Genomic DNA, 20592 nt, shown 5'->3' on the forward strand with positions numbered 1-20592 from the left:
GCAGATACACTAGTGAAGTTTAAGAGACTACTAGACAGGTATATGGAGGAATTTAATGTGGGGACTTATATGGGAGGCAGGGTTTGAGGGTTGGCACAACATTGTGGGCCGAAGGGCCTGTACTGTGCTGTACTATTCTATGTTCTATGTTCTAATTCCCTCCTCCCCCACAGGTGGTGCTGATCCACAGAGTCCTTCCAGCAGATAGTACGTAGCTCCAGATTGTAGAATCCGAAGTCTCCGTCTTTGTTGGTAAATGAAATACCATGGCAGATTATCACCAAAGCAAAGGTGAAAATCTGGCTCCAATTTACATTAGTATGTAAATTGTACAGATTTACGTTATTACACAAATTTGTACTTGAGAATGATAAAAAAACTGAGAGGTTCACCGGAGTCTCTTTTCCCCCCGTTTGTGAAATTTATCAGGAGCATTACAGACAAAGAGCCTGAAGCATTATTGAAGATCCCTACCACAATCTCTCTGACCCTCTACTGTCAGGAAGGAGGTACAGGAGTGTCAGGACCAGGACTGTCAGACTGGGTAACAGCTTCTTCCCTCGGGCTGTGAGACTAATGAGTACCCTGTCACCACCGAGGTCTCGTTACTAGGACAGTGAAATGTTTAATGTTTACCTATGCTGTGCAGTACATGCATTTTTGAATTATATTTTATTAACTTAATTATGGTAATATTTTGTTTTATGTGCTATGTGTGATATATGTTTTGTGGGTGCACCGTATTCCAGAGGAATATTGTTCTATTTGGTTGTATATACAGTATGTAGTCAGACGACAATTAACTGGAACTTGAACTTACTTTCAGCATTCATTTTAATGAAAAATCAAACAATCATTTCACCAGTGCTTAGCATTTTCTTCCACAGTGTCTTCACAATATAATATTATATTACTTGGAAGGAATAAGCTTTGTAATTATTGCAGATGTGTATTCTTTTTAGCTCTTTACATTCAAATGGTATAATATTTTACCATATTCATTTGTTGTGTACTCACTGGTTAAACAGTAATATTTTAATTTTTCTTTCTTTTTTCCTTCCTATTGGAAAGGCATTGAAACTCTCAGTGAGATATGCTGTTAGTGGCCTGTGTTCTCTGGTACCTCAGCACAGTATTGATTGTTGATAATGGATGCTTGTGTTGAAAAGCAGATTCTGATCACCCCCCCCCCTTATTTAATATGCTCACAGCTGGTGAGTCAATATGTCCACCAGAATTGAAAAGTTTGATCCACTGGCAATGAGTGTAACAGTAGAAACTGATCTGTCTGACATTAGCTAACATCACAGATCAAAGACAGCTCTTGTGAATTTCCTGTTTTCTGACTCGGACATTTTTGGAATAAATTCACCAAGCCATTAGAAAACCCTGAGTGATGTGTAATAGATCTAGCAGCTATTATAGAATGTGAAGTACAAAAGTATTTTAAAATATGCAGATTTACATTACAAATAGCATAACAACGGTAGGAAATAACTCAAAATACACATAGAAAATATACAACATTGTAAATACAGAACCTATCCAAACTTCACTTAAGTGTTGAAATTGAGCTCGCATGAACCAGTCATTCTCAATGTAGGCCATATGGCCCTCCAGGGGGCCATGCCAGATTTCGTAGGGGCCACAGGATTTTCTGAATAGGCCATAAGTTTTCTGTTTTAATGAAATATTACTAAAATATAAATACAAAAGAAGTGAATATATGTAATTTAATTGGAAGCCTGAATATGAAATGAATGGGAAAATATGCTAGATTATGCAAATGAGGCAGCAAAACAGTTTAGCATGTGTGTAGTGGCACGTCAATCGTTACCTGTATCCAGCGTAACCATGCAGTCACTGTTCAGAGGTAAGTGAATGTCACAGGTGAGCCATGAACAAAAAAAGTTTGAGAACCACTGATCTAGACAACATCTGTTTTCAAAAGATGATTGAAAAACAGCATAAATAAAAACTTTATTTTATTTTTCTGATAGATCTAATTAAATATTTTGAAAGAAAATAAGTTTCTAAAATATGCAGGTGCATAATCATTTACAAATACAATCTGATCTTGAAAAATTACTGACGAGTTGATAAATATTTTGGTAGTGTTGGTGAGAGTTTGGACAAACTATTCATCCATAAATTTGAAAAATCTTTAACTTTCTTCAACACCACTGATAATATACAGCCATTTCAGTTCGTATTTTCTGCTTATGTCTGGAATTAACTTGAACCCACAGAATCATTAGAACTGAAGGCATTGTAAGTTAAGCACAGTGAATGAAATCTTTCATTTTATTTTGGAAATTGTAAGATATGATTGTTGCTCCTTTCTGAGATCAAGTCCAAAGTTTATCCCTTTACACACACATTCTTAGTGAAAGTCGGCCCAATAATACCTGTCACTTAAACTCAGCCAGAAGCTCTCTTCCATTACTATTACTGAACCTTCCACAGATGGTCTGCCCTGTACGTGCACTTTAAGCCTAACCTGTGTCTATGCTCCCGGTGTCTGATTCTGTTATTGGCTTTGAATTTCCACTTTGTCTGCAGATTGGCTGCAGTTTTTCTTTGCCTGTGGAAGTCCAGATCATGTTGTGTATGGGAATTAGAGTTATTGTATGTACCATTACGTACTTGGTCACCTTCATTGTAAATGTAGACGGTTATCATCTCTCTTCTGTCCTCATGAATTGATTACCCTTTGCAGCTATTTTGGAGGATGGTAAAAGACTTCCAGTTTTGTAATGGTAATTGGGTAAGATCCCAAATTTCCTTCCATCAGTGAACCAGAGAGTTGTTTCATGGTTACCACTGATGACTTTTATCTTATTTATTTTTATTTAGCGATAAAGTGCAGAGTAGGCCTTCCAGTTGTCAGAACCGTTGGCAACCTCAATTTAACTCTAACTTAAAGTCAGGAGGATTCACAATTAGCCTACCAAGTACATCTTTGGACTGTAGAAGGAAACCAGAGCACCCATTTCCAAGCTTTTATGTAACTATTTGTATTTAAAGAAAATGTAACCTCATGTTTTCCAATCAATGATCCAGTAACTTTAATCAATTACAACAGAGAAGTAAGGAAGGCAGACAAATGGGGTTGAGAGGGAAATTACCTCACTACTATTTTAAAAAATTTCTGCTTTTGCACTATTATCTTAATTTAACCATTTAATATACATATATATACTTAATGTAATTCAGTTTTTCCCCCATATTTATCATGTATTGCATTGTACAGCTGCTGCAAAGTTAACAAATTTCACAACATATGTCATACGACATTAAACCTGACTCTGATTATCAGCCATGATGGGATAGTGGAGCAGACTTGATGGGACGAAAGGCCAAATTCTGCTCCTTTGTCTCATTGTCTTATGGTCTAAAGTGATTAAGCAATTTGACTAGTATCAAGATGCTTGGGCAGGGCTCAAGAGATAAAAGACACAAAGCAGATATGAGTTTATATTCAAGAAAATGAAAAAAAAAATCAAAAATGAGATATTAAGATCAGTAATGGTGACCGTGCAATCACAGGATTGTTGTAAAAGCCCATCTGATTAATGGTGTTCTTCACAACACTCTCATGTGTCTAGCCTGCATGTGACTTCGGACCCACTAATCTATTAAATTACAGGATGTTGGTAACAATGTTGGAAACATATTTAGGTAACAGAGAACTCCTTCCAGAGCTCTCTTTGATTCCTTCAAACCTGACTTTGGTGTACAATTTCAAAAAACTGACGCCTTGATGTCAGAATGTGGAACTCTGTAGGTTGGAGATTGGTACACCTAACCGATATCTCTGAAAGTATGCACAGCTCTGAATATCATTACAGCTTCCAAGACTGGAGTGTAAAATACAAAGAGATTTTAAAGTTCCACAATGTGATTGAAAGGATAATATAACAGAAAATGCTGGAAGTACTCAGCAGGGTAGGATACATCTGCGGGGAGAGAAACAGAGTTAAAGTTTCACATCAAAGAGTGAGATGCTGAGTATTTCCAGCAGGTTTTGGTTTTATTGTCCATTTTCAGCATCTGCAGTATTTTTGTTTTCAGATTTTGAGAGTTTCTATGTTGTCAATGCTTGCTCTCCCATCTGATCACCGATGTAATCTGTTGCTGTAAAATCACTGGCAGATTGGTACTTGTTAACTCGTTTGAAGGTAGTTGGTTCTTTAGTTTCTGTAAACATGCAGATTAGTTGTCCATTTTGCTTTCCAGACAGCCCTGGCAGAATGCAACTTGTCCTTTGACGTAATCTCGGCATGGACAGATTCTATTGTAATACTCGTGTGAACCCGCACAGCTGAAGAGTAGGTAATCTGACTGAAGCAGACACAGCTGGTTCTTAGGGTTATATGCAGGCAAATATAGATCACTTTCCTTTTTGGAGGTACTGCAGATTATCTTGTATCTGCAAAAGAAGTACATCATTTGTACAAATCTCATTGATTTTTCCATCATAAAATTTAAAGATTTGTTCCCAGTGTGTCTACAGCATATTCAGAAACAAACTCCAGATCCCAGTCCGTTCCAGACCCTGGGCCATTTCAGCAACAAATTCCAGTCAATTTCATTTTATCTCTTCATAATATGTTAAATTAAATTAGATTTATGAAGTCATATATGTAGTGACATAAAATAGAATTAATAATTTTATATATTATATTACAAGCTACAAGCATATGTTTTTTTCTGTTCCTGCTAGATTTTGTTTGCAGTATGTTCAGTTCAGCAGTAAGAATTGTGATGGTATTTTGAAGTTCTAAACTCAAAGATCTTAAACCCTATCCAATATAGATAGTCAAGAGTACCCTCTCTAAATGGAGATTATACTGTAACCACCCAACATCTAAAAACTTGTTCACTTCCCTGTTTATTCTCCATGGTGAGTCCCATCTCCCCACCAAGGAGAAGACACATCAATTAAAACACAATTCATTTATTTTTAGGGATATACATTTAACTCCAAACACCTTCTTAAAACACCTTTAAAAACGACAGAGGATTCTCTATCTCTGTGTTGTGAACCCATGGAAAGCATCTGGCCCAGACAGGGTACCTGTCCATATACTAAAGACCTGTGCTGATCAACTGGCTGGAGTGTTCACTGAGAACTTGAACTTCTCGCTTTGGCAGTCCAGGATACCAAGCTGCTTCAAGCAGACTTCAGATATACCGGTGCCCAAGAAAAATGTGCTAAGTTGCCTCAGTGACTATTGTCCAGTAGCACTTACATCCACTGTGATGAAGTGCTTTGAGAGATTGGTGATGAAACCTATCAAAGCCCGCCTGAGAAACGACTTGGATCTGCTCTCATTTGCCTGCCTTCACAACAGCTCACCAGTAGATGTAATTTCATTGGCTCTTCACTCAACCCTGGAACATCTGGACGTTGAAGATGCATACATCAGGATGCTCTTCATTGACTACAGCTTGACATTCAACACTATTATCCCCTCAAAGCTAATCAATAAGCTCCAAGACCTTCGTCTCAATATCTCCTTGTGCAACTGGATCCTTGATTTCCGCACTTGTAGACCCCAGTCGGTTCAGATTGGCAATGACATCTCCTCCACAATCCCCATCAGCACAAGTACACCACAGGGCTGTGTGCTTAGTCCCCGTTCTACTTGCTTTACACTTATGACTGTGAGGCTAAGCACAGCTCCAATGCCATATTTCAGTTTGCTGACGACACCACTGTCACTGGCTGAATCGAAGGTGGTGATGAATGAGCATTCGGGAGGGAGGCTGAGAGGTGCCACAACAACCTCACATAAGCACTGGAGTGCCAATACAAAGAAAGCTCGGCAGCACCTTCGCTTTCTTAGAAATTTGTGAGGATTTGGCATGTCATCTTAAACTTTGACAAGCTCTATAGATGAGGGAGAGCATATTGACTGGCTGCACCACAACCTGGTATGGAAACACCAAGGCCCTTGAACAGAAAAACCTTCAGAACGTAGTGGATACGGCCCAGTCCATCATGAGTAAAGCCCTCCCACCATTTACACAGAGTGCTGTCACAAAAAAGCAGCACCTATCATCAAGGAGCCTCATCATTTAGGTCACGCTCTCTCCTTGCTGAGCCATCAGGAAGGAGGAGCAGGAGCCTCAGGATTCACACCATCAGGTTCAGGAGCAGTTATTACCACTCAACCATCAGGCTCTTGAAGCAGAGGAGATAACTTTACTCCACTTGCCACAGGGCTCTGGGGAAGCTCAGACATGGCAAAGCATTGGGACCGGATGGTGTGAACCCCAGGATTCTGAAGGAGTGTGCTGAGCAGCTGTGTGGAGCTCTCCAGCACATTTTCAATCTGAGTCTCAGCCTGGAAAGAGTCCTGACTGTGTGGAAAACATCATGTGTGATCTCAGTACCCAAGAAGGGCCAACGGAAAGTCTTGAATGACTACCGTCCAGTGGTCCTGACCTCACACGTCATGAAGACCCTAGAGAGGCTGGTCCTGGCTCACCTCTGACCCCTGGTCAGATCAGCCCCCAGGCCCCTGCAGTTTGCCTACCAGGAGCACAATGGAGTCCCGATGCTGCCATCTACCTGCTGAACAGAGCCTACTCCCATTTGGATAAGCAGGACAGCACTGGGAGGATCGTGTTTTTTGATTTCTCAAGTGCCTCCAATACCATACAGCCCTCATTGCTGGGAAAAAGCTCTTTCATTGTATCCTGGATAATGGACTACTTGACTGGCAGACCACAGTTTGTGCCGTTTCAGAGTCATGTGTTAAACATGGTGATAAGCAGCACTGGGACTGTATTGGTTTCCTTCCTGTTCACCCTGTATTCCTCAGACTTTACGTACAACACTGAGTCCTGTCATCTGCAGAAATTCTCTGATGACTCAGCAATAGCTGGGTGTATAAAGGGAGAATGGGAGGATGAATGCAGGCCCTGGTGAAGGACTTTGTCAAATGGTGCGAACTGAATCATCTGCAGCTCAACATCAGTAAGACAAAGGAGATGGAGATCAGCTTCAGGAAGACTAAGCCTGCACTGCTCCCTGTTACTATTGATGGTGAGGACGTGGATGTGGTGAGGACGTGGATGTGGTGAGGACCTGTAAGTACCTGAGGGTGCACCTGGATGACAGACTTGAGTGGAGCACCAACACACAGGCTGTGTACAAGGAAGGCCAGAATCCCCTGTACTTCCTGAGGAGACTGAGGTCCTTAGGAGTATGTAGGCCTCTCCTTCACAGGTTCTACTGGTCTGTTGTTGCCAGTACAATCTTCTATGCAGTGATGTGCTGGGGCAATGGCATCAACACGGGTGAGGTCTGGCTCTGTTATAGCAGTCAAACTGGATACATTGGAGGCTGTGGTAGAACAAAGGACCCTACAGAAAATCGTGGAAATTCTGGACAATGTTTCTCACCTTCTACAGGTCACCTTGGCTAAACAGAGGAACACTTTTAGTAACAGACTAAGACAACTGTGCTACTCCAAAGAGCGCTATATGAGGTCATTCTTACCCTCGGCCCTGAGGCTCTATAATGAGTCAATCTCTAGCTGGGGAAGTGATGACCCCCTCCTCTTAGACTGTTTGTGGTAACTTATTTCTTATTCTTTTTACTTCTTTTCTAATATTTATAACTGTGCACTTGTAATGCTACTGTGACACTCTGATTTCCTTTGGGATCAATAAAGTATCTATCCCATCACTGGAAGACTACACCTACAGGACAGACAACCAGTGTGTAAAAGACAACAGACTGTGCAATAGAACATAGAAATTTACAGCACGTTACAGGCCCTTCGGCCCACAATGTTGTGCTGACCACGTAACCTACTCTGGAAACTGCCTAGAATTTCCCTATCGCATAGCTCTCTATTTTTCAAAGCTCCATGTACCTATCTAGAAATCTCTTTAAAAAACCCTATTGCATCCACAAATACAAAAAAAAGAAAAAAATAACAATAAATAAATAAATGAGCAATAAATATCAAGTAGCGTTGGCGTGTGGCCAAGTGGTTAAGGCGTCAGTCTAGTGATTTGAAGGTCGTTAGTTCGAGCCTCAGCTGAGGCAGCGTGTTGTGTCCTTTAGCAAGGCACTTAATCACACGTTGCTCTGCGACAACACCGGTGCCAAGCTGTATCAGCCCTAGTGCCCTTCCCTTGGACAACATCAGTGGCATGGAGAGGGGAGACTTGCATCATGGGCAACTGCTGGTCTTCCATACAACCTTGCCCAGGCCTGCGCCCTGGAAACCTTCCAAGGCGCAAATCCATGGTCTCATGAGACTAACGGGTGCCTATATATAAATATCAAGAACAGGAGATGAGGAGTCCTTGAAAGTGAATCATAGGTTGTGGGAATAAGTCAGTCATCTCATATTCTCAATATTTATTGCATATTTATTTTTTATTATTTTGTTTGTTTTTTCTTTGTATTTGCCATGAATGCCCGCAAGGAAATGAATCTCAGGTTTGTACATGGTGGCATATATGTACTCTGATAATTAACTTACTTGGAAATTTCTATCTTAAAATCAGTACTCAGTTACAAACCATTTCTAAAATAATTCTAAACCATTCCTAGGAAATATCATATACTGCATGTATAAAGTCACCCAAGGGGCAGAAAGAAGGTGTTAATGTAGAGCAACACACACAAAATGCCAGAGGAACTCAGCAGGCCAGGCAGCATCTATGAAAAAAAGTACAGTCGATGTTTCAGGCCGAGAGCCCTGATAAAGGGTCTCGGCCCAAAGCGTCGACTGTACTCTTTTGTATAGATGCTGCCTTGCCTGCTGAGTTCCTCTAGCATTTTGTGTGTGTTGTTTGGATTTCATCTGCAGATCTTCTCCTGATTGCAAATGTAGAGAGCAGTTTAGGTTTATTAGGAATGGTTAAAGGACATCAAGAAGAATGATAGAAAGACAGGATGAACTAGAATCCATTCCGCTGCTTTTGATTTCTGTGATGGACGATTCATTCACCTGAATCATTGGTATGTCTTTTTAGTTTATAGCAATTGTACCTGTATTTTGGAAATCCTTTCTTTTCTGGGTAACTTCATGCATATCTGATATTTCCTCAGATGTCCTTTTAACACAAATGCTCTTAAAGCTTGGAGACACAAATCAAACTACCATCAATTAATGCTGTGAAGCTAACTTTTCTGAGTACATAAACACCCAACATTAATAGATCAGTTATTAATATGCTGAACGATTGTTCAGATGTGCCAGCTTCCTTGAAGTAAGGAACTTAGTGAGATTTATCTGTTTTGAAACAAGCCAAATTAAATAACTCATTGTCTTGTACTGTACCTCTTGAGCAGCATAAACCAGGTATGTGAGCTAAATCTACAGACAACGCACCTGCTATATACAAAGCTTGTTTGCAAAGCTGTGTTTTCAAACTTCTAACTGATTACTGCTTTCTATTTACATCTGAAGACTGAAGACTGGGCTCTGCTTACAACCAGAAGCTAAACAATATTAATTGGAAGTCTAACCTACAACTATCTAATCTTTACAAGTGGCATCTGCTGTGTTTTGGCCCAGGATGTGAATATCCATCACAGAATAAACTTTATTCATAAAAGAATACTGGTACTTGTGAAATCATCAACTGACTTATGAACCCAAATCTTTATAGTTTATCTCATGAACACTGTCTGTGATTTTGTATTGTTCTTCTCTCATTAAGGATACACTTTACCTGCAAATACTTTTACATATATTAGCATCTTATCCATCATCTGGAGAAGTTACAATGTTAGTGTCATCGAATGAGCTGGGAATATTTTGTCCTAGAGAGGTACGTTTTAACTGGAGTAAATTTAAATTTAATAATACTTATATTTTTTCCCTTTTTTCTAAAAATTTTTCTTAGAAAATGATTAGCGGGGAGTCTAGGACCAGAGGACACAGCCTCAGAATAGCATGGAAATGAGAAGGAATTTCTTTAGCCAGAGTGTAGTGAATCTGTGGAATTCATTCCCATAGGCAGCTGTGGAGGCCAAGTCATTGGGTATAGTATATTTAAGGCAGCGGTTGATAGATTCTTGATTAGTCAGGGCATGAAGGGTTACGGGGGGAAGGCAGGAGATTGAGGTGGAGGGGAAAAATGGGTCAGCCATGATGAAAATGGTGGAGAAGACTCAATGGGCCAAATGGCCTAATTCTGCTCCTGTATCTTATGGTCTTACGAATTACAAACTGTATTGATTAGATTACTTTAATCAGTTTTGATACTGATTTACTCTTTTTGTGTGAACATTATACGTTGGTCCTGTGAACTGGCAAACACAAATGCTGCTCATTCTCAGTCACAGTTTAAAGAAAATGACACTTAAATGTGTCGATTTGTTCCTTATTTTGCTTTATCTGTAAGTATAGCAGAAACCCTACAAACGAGTTTCAATGTTTTATATAATGAAAATCCTTTATTAAAGTTAATCACGGAACACCGAATTTAGAACATTCCAGCAGAGTACAGGCCCTTCAGTCCACGATGTGGCATCAACCTCTTAAGTTACTCTAAGATCAATCTAACCCTTTGCTCCTCTGTAGACCTCCAGTTGTTTGCTGATATTTGTACATCTGTATGCACTAATGCTGTCAGAAAGGGCAACTGAATATCAAAATGATGTCTTTTTATGTTTTACAATACCGTATGCCTGGGAAACGCAGAACAGGAAGGCAAAGAAGACAATATATGGACACTGTGAAAGAACTAACAGATCTAAGTGTGCGAGATATCATTGACACTACGAGGGATTGTTTGATGTGGAGAGCCATGATTGCCCAAGCGTATAACACACAAGGCACAGGAAGAAGAGGAAGTATGCACTAAAATTAGGTTCTCTGAGTAAGATGAAGTGTGAATATTTATCTCTAGTGAAGGTATTGTGGTCACCCTTACCTCTGGAGCTCAGCCACTTTGTTGAGATGGTAGAAGAAAGCAGGCTCACAAATTAGTTGCTCTTTCTGGCAGACTTCGACACACGATTGAGAGGGTTTGGCCACTTTAACTCTAAGTGCACTAATTGGTGGCCATATTTCCCTTTGGAGGCAGAAATCCTGCAACAATATTTCCAGTGTCAGGTGTGAGCAACCATATGCAGTGAAAGCAGCAAAGTCACCACCTAGAAGCAGAAGTTCAAAGCTGTATCTTCGCGAACTCTGCGATGGCATGGATACAGAGTACTAGTCCAGCTTAGCAAGTGCTTTGGAGCATCCTGTGTTTATTAATTCAATTCTACCCATTCTCTAAATAGGTATGTGTCAAACAATATCAGAATTACATATCACTGACATATGTTGTGAAATTTGCTATTTTGCAGAATATACTGTCAATTACAATAATAATAAGTAAGTAGTGAGGTAGTGTTCATGGACCTCTCAGAAATGCCGGAGGCAGAGAAGCTGATCCTAACGTGTTGAGTGTGTGTCTTCAGGCTCCTGTACCTCCTGCCTGTTGGCAAAAAGGAGAAGAGGGCAATACAACACCTTTATGGTCTTTACCTCAGTACTTGGGCCTCAATCGCTGTGATAGTGAAACCGAAAGCTGTACATATCGAAACTGACGACGGAGTTACACAGCAGAGAAACAGGTAATTCTGGTTCAGCCTGCCCACATTGACAGCAGTGCCAATCCAGGCCAAACTCGTCTGTCTGTACTACGCCTTCATCCTTCCACTCCTGATCCTAAACGTACATTAATAATGATGACAGTCTTTAAGAAGGGAGGGAGGCAGGAAAAAGGAAATTCTAGGACAGATAGCCTAACCTCGGTAGTTGGGAAGATGTTGGAGTTGATTGTTAAGGATAAGGTTTAGGAGTAATTGGTAAACATATAACATAGGCCAAAGTCGGCATTATTTCCTTCAGGGGAAATCTGTTGGAACTCTTTGAGGAAATACAAGCAGGACAGACCGAGGATGCCCAGTGGATGTTGTGTACTTGAATTTTCAGAAGGTTTTTTGACAGGCTGCCACACATGAAGCTGCTCAACAAGTTAAGAGCCCATGGTATTATAGGAAAGGTTCTAGCATAGGTTGAAAATTGGCTGACTGGCAGCAGGTACAGAGTGGGAATAAAGGGGGTCTTTTTTGGTTGGCTGCCGGTGTCTAGTGGTGTTCTGTAGGGATCAGTGTTGGGACCACTTCTTTTCACATTGTATGTTGGTGATTTTATGGCTTTGAGGCCAAGTTTGTGGATGATATGAAAATAGGTGGAGGGGCAGATAGTGCTGAGGAAACAGAGGGGCTAAAGAAAGACAGGCAGATGAGGAGAATGGGCAAAAAGGTGGCAGATGGAATACGGTAGCAGGAAATGTATGGTTGTGCACTTTGGTAGAAGGAATAAAAACATATACTATTTTCTAAACAGGGAAAAAATTCAGAAGTCAGATGTGCAAAGGGACTTGGGAGTCCTCAAGCAGAATTCCATAAAGGTTAACTTGCAGGCTGAGTCAGTGCTGAGGATGCAAATGCAATGTTAGCATTCATTTCAAGAACAAGGATTTGGTGCTGAGGCTTTATAAGGCATTGGTCAGACCACACTTGAAGCATTGTGAGCACTATTTTGGACCCCTTATCTAAGAAAAGTGTGCTGGCATTGGAGAGAGTCCAGAGGAGGTTCATGAGAAGGATTCTGGGAATGAAAGGATGAATGTATCAGCAGCATTTGATGGCTCTGGTCCTGTACTCGCTGGAGCTTTGAAGAATGAAGGGGAATCTCATTGAAACCTATTAATAGGTTGAGTGAACTCAGCCTTTTCTCCTTGGAGCGACGGAGGATGAGAGGTGACCTGATAGAGGTGTATAAGATGATGAGAGGCATTGATTGTGTGGATAGTCAGAGGCTTTTTCCCAGGGTTGAAATGGTTGCCACAAGAGGACACAGGTTTAAGGTGCTGGGGAGTAGGTACAGAGGAGATGTCAGGGGTAAGATTTTTACTCAGAGAGTGGTGAGTGCATGGAATGGGCTGCCAGCAATGGTGGTGGAGGCAGATACGATAGGGTCTTTTAAGAGACTTTTGGATAGGTACGTGGAGCTTAGAAAAATAGAGGGCTATAGGTAAGCCTAGTAATTTTTAAGGTAGGGACATGTTTGGCACTATGGTGATATGACGTGTCAGAACATGATTGGAAAGACTTCTGAGCATGCGCAGAAATGATAGAATGATCTGGAACATGGCTTGGTAAAAACGTGGTTTGGTTTTGTTGCTGTAAATAAAAGTTCTGTGTCTTCCAGAATATGATTCTTTGTTGTTAACCCATGGTACATATTAATATCAGAACACAACATGGTGTCAGAGGTCGGTCTGGAAGAATAATACGTTCGCTAACACAGGAGAAGAGAAGATAATCGAAGAAAAAAAGAGTTCAAACTGTTTTGGTGTTTGCTAACAGCTTTAAAAATGGAAGGTTTGCAACCTCCACCAACACTTCAGCTGACTGGGAACGTAGCTGAGAACTGGAGAAAATTCCAGCCGCATTTTGAAATATATTTATTGGCGATCGGAGCTGACAGAAAACCAGAAAAAAATGAAAGCTGCACTTCTACTTCATATAATGGGAGACGATGCAATTGAGGTATATAATCATTTTATTTTTGAAAATGGAGATAATTTGAAGTTAAAATCGATAATGGAAAAATTTGAAGCATTTTGTATAACGAAGCGTAATTTGATGTATGAAAGGTATAAATTTTTTACATGTGCGCAAAGAGCTGGTGAAACAATTGATCAATATGTTACAGAGTTGAGACACCGGAGTAAAACATGCGAGTTTGCAGAACTGACAGGCTCTCTCATTAAAGACAGAATTGTTTGTGGCATTCGGGATAATGGTCTGAGAGAAAGACTGTTAAGAGAACAAGATTTAGACTTGGGAAAAAGCTTTGATACTCTGCAAAGCTTCAGAAACCGTGATGTCACAGGCTAAAGAACTTTTCACTGAGAGCTGCCATGTAGACGCTGTGGAAAAGCGCAAACATATTAGAAATAATAATAAAACAACAATAAAACCGACAGAGAGCAAGACGTCATCTGAGAGAAAAAAGCTATGTGATCGCTGTGGGCAGCAGCACCGGCCTAAACAGTGTCCAGCATATGGGAAAATATGCAACAACTGTGGTAAGAGTAATCATTTTTCACGCTATTGCAGAAGTAGAAAGAAAATAAAACAGGTAAATGCAGTGCTTGAAAATGAACTTGAGGAGTTCTATATAGATGTGCTTTGTGAAAACAAACTAAGTAAGAATGACTGGACTATTCCATTGCAAGTGAACCAAAACAATATTCTGTTTAAACTTGATACTGGAGCACAAGTAAATGTTCTTGCAGAATCTGAGTTTATTGCATTAAAGCCAAGACCAAAGTTACATAAGACAAATATAAAAGTGACTGAGTATTCAGGTGCAGACATTCTGGTTAAAGGAACATGTGTGGCAAAAGTATCACACAAAAATATTGTGTACACGCTTTCATTTGTGGTGGTGCCAAGGAATGTACAGTCAATACTGGGTCTATCTGCCTGTGAGAGACTGAATTTGGTGAAAAGAGTCTTAGTCCTGGACAGTGACACAGAGTCAGAATACAGTGACAGAATGGAACGGCTAGAAGTCATAAAGAAAGCTTCCAGACCCATCCCTTTGTTACCAGCATCTGACAAAGCATTGCCACCAAAACCTGGAGTTGCAATTTTGCCCTCTGGAAGTAATGCACATGCATCAATGAGCCATGCATTCCATCACAATCTCACCTCTGCAGGAGGACAGAGGCCAAACTTGCTGGTACAGTATAATACTGATCTGAAGCCAAAGAGTGACAAGAATCAGGATCCAATTGAAGAAGTGAAAGCACAAGTGAAGGAATTGAGAAGTTTTATTGAAATGATGAAGTCTCAGAGATTACACAGTTAATGAATGAATTAGATGAAGAAAAGAAGATTCGTATTTCATTACAAATGGAAGTGAAGGAATTGAGAAAGCTACAGTACTTGAAGCAGTACAACCCCGATCATACATGGTCCAAACAGAAGAAGGAGCAGTGTAAAGAAGAAATCGCAAAGACCTCAAGAAAGAGCCAACTTCAGAGTTTCAGTTAACTGATGCAGACCAGACAACGAAATAACATGGAAATATGGAAATAACAACGAAACACCAGAACCGCGTGAACTGCTTAGAAGGTCTACTCATGTTCGTAAGCCCCCAGAGAGATTGATAGAGATATATCAAATAATGCATTTGTTATGGTCAATGTTGCTAATTGTTTTTCTTTTTAAGGAAAGGAAGATGTGGTGATATGACATGTCAGAACATGATTGGAAAGAGTTCTGAACATGTGCAGAAATGATAGAATGATCTGGAACATGGCTTGGTAAAAACGTGGTTTGGTTTTGTTGCTGTAAATAAAAGTTCTGTCTTCCAGAATATGATTCTTTATTGTTAACCCACGGTATGTATTAATATAAGAACACAATGGGCACAACTTTGTGGGCCGAAGGGCCCGTATTGTGCTGTAGGTTTTTCTATGTTTCTATATTTTAAATATTGAAAGGTCTGGATAAAGTGGATGTGGAGAAGGGAATCCATGGAAGGGGAGGGGGAGACTAGAATGAGAGGACACAGTCTCAGAATAGAGGGACATCCATTTAGAATGGAGATGAGGTGGAATTTCTTTTGCCAGAGGGTGGCGAATCTGTGGAATACATCGCCACAAATGGCTGTGGAGACCAAGTCATTGGGCATATTTAAAGTGGAGCTTGATAGATTCTTGATTAGTCAGGGCATCAAAGGTTACAGGAGAAGGAGCTGAGAGGGAAAATGAATCAGTCATGATGGAATGGCAGAGCAGAATCGATGGGTTGAATGGCCTAATTCTGCTCCTTTGACTTATACTCATATGGTGTTTAGAGTGATGAACTAAAAGATTAAAAAGTTAAAATTCAGTTGAATAAAAATGAGCAGATTTAAAAAGTATGTAAATGAAAAGAACATGAGATAGCAAGATTAGCTGCAGTGTTGAATGTGGCAAGTATTCACTGGTGGAGATAAACTAGTGCCACACATTTCATGCAGATGTGAAGATGAAGAATGTGAGGATTATAGATTGCAGGAAAGGCGGGACAATGCATGTTCAAACTCAATGAAAAGAATAAACATTTTCAGCAGGAGATCATCTGGAAGGAGAAAGCACTGAGATGATAACGATGCCAGTTTGCAAAGGCTGACAACACAACCCCCATTATTTTTTCAGCAAAAGTGATGAAGAATTGTAATGAGATTGATGTAATTTAGGCATTTAAACTGTAATCCTTTTTCCAAGGGAAGGAGATGGAGAGTTTAGTGACAACAATCTTTCAATCAATGTCAGCAAGACAAAAGAACTGGTCTCTGACGCACATGCTTGTCTCTACATCAATGGTGCTAAGGTTGAGAGGGTTGAGAGCTTCAAATTCCTGGGAATGAACTTCTCCAAAAGCCTCTCCTTGTCTAACCACATAGACACCATGCCCAAGAAAGCTCACAAACACCTCTCCTTCCTCAGGAGGATAAAGACATTTGGCCTGTCCCCATCAACCCTTATCGAGGCACTATAGATAGCATCATATTTGGTTCAGGGCTTAGTATATCAAATGCTCTGCCTTTGACTGCAAGAAATAGTAAAGAATTGTGGACGGAGCTCAGCACATCATGGAAATCAATCTTCTCTCCAAGCTCTTTTAGACCCTGTCTATGCTTCTTGATGCCTCAGTAAAGCAACCAACATAATCCGTTGCCACTTATCCTGGACATTCTCTCATTGCCCCTCTCCCATCAGGAACAAGGCACCAAAACCTGAAAACGTATCACATAGGAACATAAGAAATAGAAGCAGGAGTCGGCCATCTGGCCTATCAAGCCTGATCTGGCCATGGACTCATCTCTACCTACCGGCCTTTCACTCATAACCCTCAATTCCCCTACTGTGCAAAAATCTATCCAACCTTGTCTTAAATATATTTACTGAGGAGTCTCCACTACTTCATTGGGCAGAGAATTCCACAGATTCACCACTTTCTGGGAAAAGCAGTTCCTCCTCATCTCCGTCCTATATCTACTCCCCCGAATTTTGAGGCTACAGTATGTCCCCTAGTTCTAGACTCACCTACCAGTGAAAACAACTTTCCTGTCTCTATCCCTTTCATAATTTTATATGTTGCAGACCACCGAGTCGACAATCTGGCTTCAACTCCTTCATCCCCACAGCAGACCACCGAGTCGACAATCTGGCTTCAACTCCTTCATCCCCACAGCAGACCACCGAGTCGACAATCTGATTTTAACTCCTTCATCCCCACAGCAGACCACCGAGTCGACAATCTGGCTTCAACTCCTTCATCCCCACAGCAGACCACCGAGTCGACAATCTGGCTTCAACTCCTTCATCCCCACAGCAGACCACCGAGTCGACAATCTGGCTTCAACTCCTTCATCCCCACAGCAGACCACCGAGTCGACAATCTGATTTTAACTCCTTCATCCCCACAGCAGACCACCGAGTCGACAATCTGATTTTAACTCCTTCATCCCCACAGCAGACCACCGAGTCGACAATCTGATTTTAACTCCTTCATCCCCACAGCAGACCACCGAGTCGACAATCTGATTTTAACTCCTTCATCCCCACAGCAGACCACCGAGTCGACAATCTGGCTTCAACTCCTTCATCCCCACAGCAGACCACCGAGTCGACAATCTGATTTTAACTCCTTCATCCCCACAGCAGACCACCGAGTCGACAATCTGATTTTAACTCCTTCATCCCCACAGCAGACCACCGAGTCGACAATCTGGCTTCAACTCCTTCATCCCCACAGCAGACCACCGAGTCGACAATCTGGCTTCAACTCCTTCATCCCCACAGCAGACCACCGAGTCGACAATCTGGCTTCAACTCCTTCATCCCCACAGCAGACCACCGAGTCGACAATCTGGCTTCAACTCCTTCATCCCCACAGCAGACCACCGAGTCGACAATCTGGCTTCAACTCCTTCATCCCCACAGCAGACCACCGAGTCGACAATCTGATTTTAACTCCCTCATCCCCACAGCAGACCACCGAGTCGACAATCTGATTTTAACTCCCTCATCCCCACAGCAGACCACCGAGTCGACAATCTGATTTTAACTCCCTCATCCCCACAGCAGACCACCGAGTCGACAATCTGGCTTCAACTCCTTCATCCCCACAGCAGACCACCGAGTCGACAATCTGATTTTAACTCCTTCATCCCCACAGCAGACCACCGAGTCGACAATCTGATTTTAACTCCCTCATCCTCACAGCAGACCACCGAGTTGACAATCTGATTTTAACTCCTTCATCCCCACAGCAGACCACCGAGTCGACAATCTGATTTTAACTCCCTCATCCTCACAGCAGACCACCGAGTCGACAATCTGATTTTAACTCCCTCATCCCCACAGCAGACCACCGAGTCGACAATCTGGCTTCAACTCCTTCATCCCCACAGCAGACCACCGAGTCGACAATCTGATTTTAACTCCCTCATCCCCACAGCAGACCACCGAGTAGACAATCTGATTTTAACTCCCTCATCCCCACAGCAGACCACCGAGTCGACAATCTGGCTTCAACTCCTTCATCCCCACAGCAGACCACCGAGTCGACAATCTGATTTTAACTCCTTCATCCCCACAGCAGACCACCGAGTCGACAATCTGATTTTAACTCCCTCATCCTCACAGCAGACCACCGAGTCGACAATCTGGCTTCAACTCCTTCATCCCCACAGCAGACCACCGAGTCGACAATCTGATTTTAACTCCCTCATCCCCACAGCAGACCACCGAGTCGACAATCTGATTTTAACTCCCTCATCCCCACAGCAGACCACCGAGTCGACAATCTGATTTTAACTCCCTCATCCCCACAGCAGACCACCGAGTCGACAATCTGATTTTAACTCCCTCATCCCCACAGCAGACCACCGAGTCGACAATCTGATTTTAACTCCTTCATCCCCACAGCAGACCACCGAGTCGACAATCTGGCTTCAACTCCTTCATCCCCACAGCAGACCACCGAGTCGACAATCTGATTTTAACTCCTTCATCCCCACAGCAGACCACCGAGTCGACAATCTGGCTTCAACTCCTTCATCCCCACAGCAGACCACCGAGTCGACAATCTGATTTTAACTCCCTCATCCCCACAGCAGACCACCGAGTCGACAATCTGATTTTAACTCCCTCATCCCCACAGCAGACCACCGAGTCGACAATCTGATTTTAACTCCCTCATCCCCACAGCAGACCACCGAGTCGACAATCTGGCTTCAACTCCTTCATCCCCACAGCAGACCACCGAGTCGACAATCTGATTTTAACTCCTTCATCCCCACAGCAGACCACCGAGTCGACAATCTGATTTTAACTCCCTCATCCTCACAGCAGACCACCGAGTTGACAATCTGATTTTAACTCCTTCATCCCCACAGCAGACCACCGAGTCGACAATCTGATTTTAACTCCCTCATCCTCACAGCAGACCACCGAGTCGACAATCTGATTTTAACTCCCTCATCCCCACAGCAGACCACCGAGTCGACAATCTGGCTTCAACTCCTTCATCCCCACAGCAGACCACCGAGTCGACAATCTGGCTTCAACTCCTTCATCCCCACAGCAGACCACCGAGTCGACAATCTGATTTTAACTCCCTCATCCCCACAGCAGACCACCGAGTCGACAATCTGATTTTAACTCCCTCATCCCCACAGCAGACCACCGAGTCGACAATCTGGCTTCAACTCCTTCATCCCCACAGCAGACCACCGAGTCGACAATCTGATTTTAACTCCCTCATCCCCACAGCAGACCACCGAGTCGACAATCTGATTTTAACTCCTTCATCCCCACAGCAGACCACCGAGTCGACAATCTGGCTTCAACTCCTTCATCCCCACAGCAGACCACCGAGTCGACAATCTGATTTTAACTCCCTCATCCCCACAGCAGACCACCGAGTCGACAATCTGATTTTAACTCCCTCATCCCCACAGCAGACCACCGAGTCGACAATCTGATTTTAACTCCCTCATCCCCACAGCAGACCACCGAGTCGACAATCTGATTTTAACTCCTTCATCCCCACAGCAGACCACCGAGTCGACAATCTGGCTTCAACTCCTTCATCCCCACAGCAGACCACCGAGTCGACAATCTGATTTTAACTCCTTCATCCCCACAGCAGACCACCGAGTCGACAATCTGGCTTCAACTCCTTCATCCCCACAGCAGACCACCGAGTCGACAATCTAATTTTAACTCCCTCATCCCCACAGCAGACCACCGAGTCGACAATCTGATTTTAACTCCCTCATCCCCACAGCAGACCACCGAGTCGACAATCTGGCTTCAACTCCTTCATCCCCACAGCAGACCACCGAGTCGACAATCTGATTTTAACTCCCTCATCCCCACAGCAGACCACCGAGTCGACAATCTGATTTTAACTCCTTCATCCCCACAGCAGACCACCGAGTCAACAATCTGATTTTAACTCCTTCATCCCCACAGCAGACC

General features: G+C 42.2%; 1 protein-coding gene across 5 annotated transcripts in view; it reads right to left on the reverse strand.

Moving 5' to 3' along the window:
- Positions 1 to 1217: 1217 nt before the first annotated feature.
- LOC134357777 (alpha-1,6-mannosylglycoprotein 6-beta-N-acetylglucosaminyltransferase A-like) overlaps positions 1218 to 20592 on the reverse strand; it is a 158465-nt gene continuing 139090 nt past the window's right edge. For all 5 annotated transcript variants that reach the window (XM_063069412.1, XM_063069411.1, XM_063069410.1 and 2 more), the window contains 2 exons: positions 10915 to 11072; positions 1218 to 4432 (listed from right to left, as the gene is read on the reverse strand). In XM_063069412.1, coding sequence (XP_062925482.1) covers positions 4216 to 4432; positions 10915 to 11072 — 375 coding nt within the window. In that variant the 3' untranslated portion in view covers positions 1218 to 4215. The remainder of the gene's footprint in view (positions 4433 to 10914; positions 11073 to 20592) is intronic.

This window comes from Mobula hypostoma, chromosome 17, assembly GCF_963921235.1.
Source record: "Mobula hypostoma chromosome 17, sMobHyp1.1, whole genome shotgun sequence".
Classification (NCBI taxonomy): Eukaryota; Metazoa; Chordata; class Chondrichthyes; order Myliobatiformes; family Myliobatidae; genus Mobula; species Mobula hypostoma.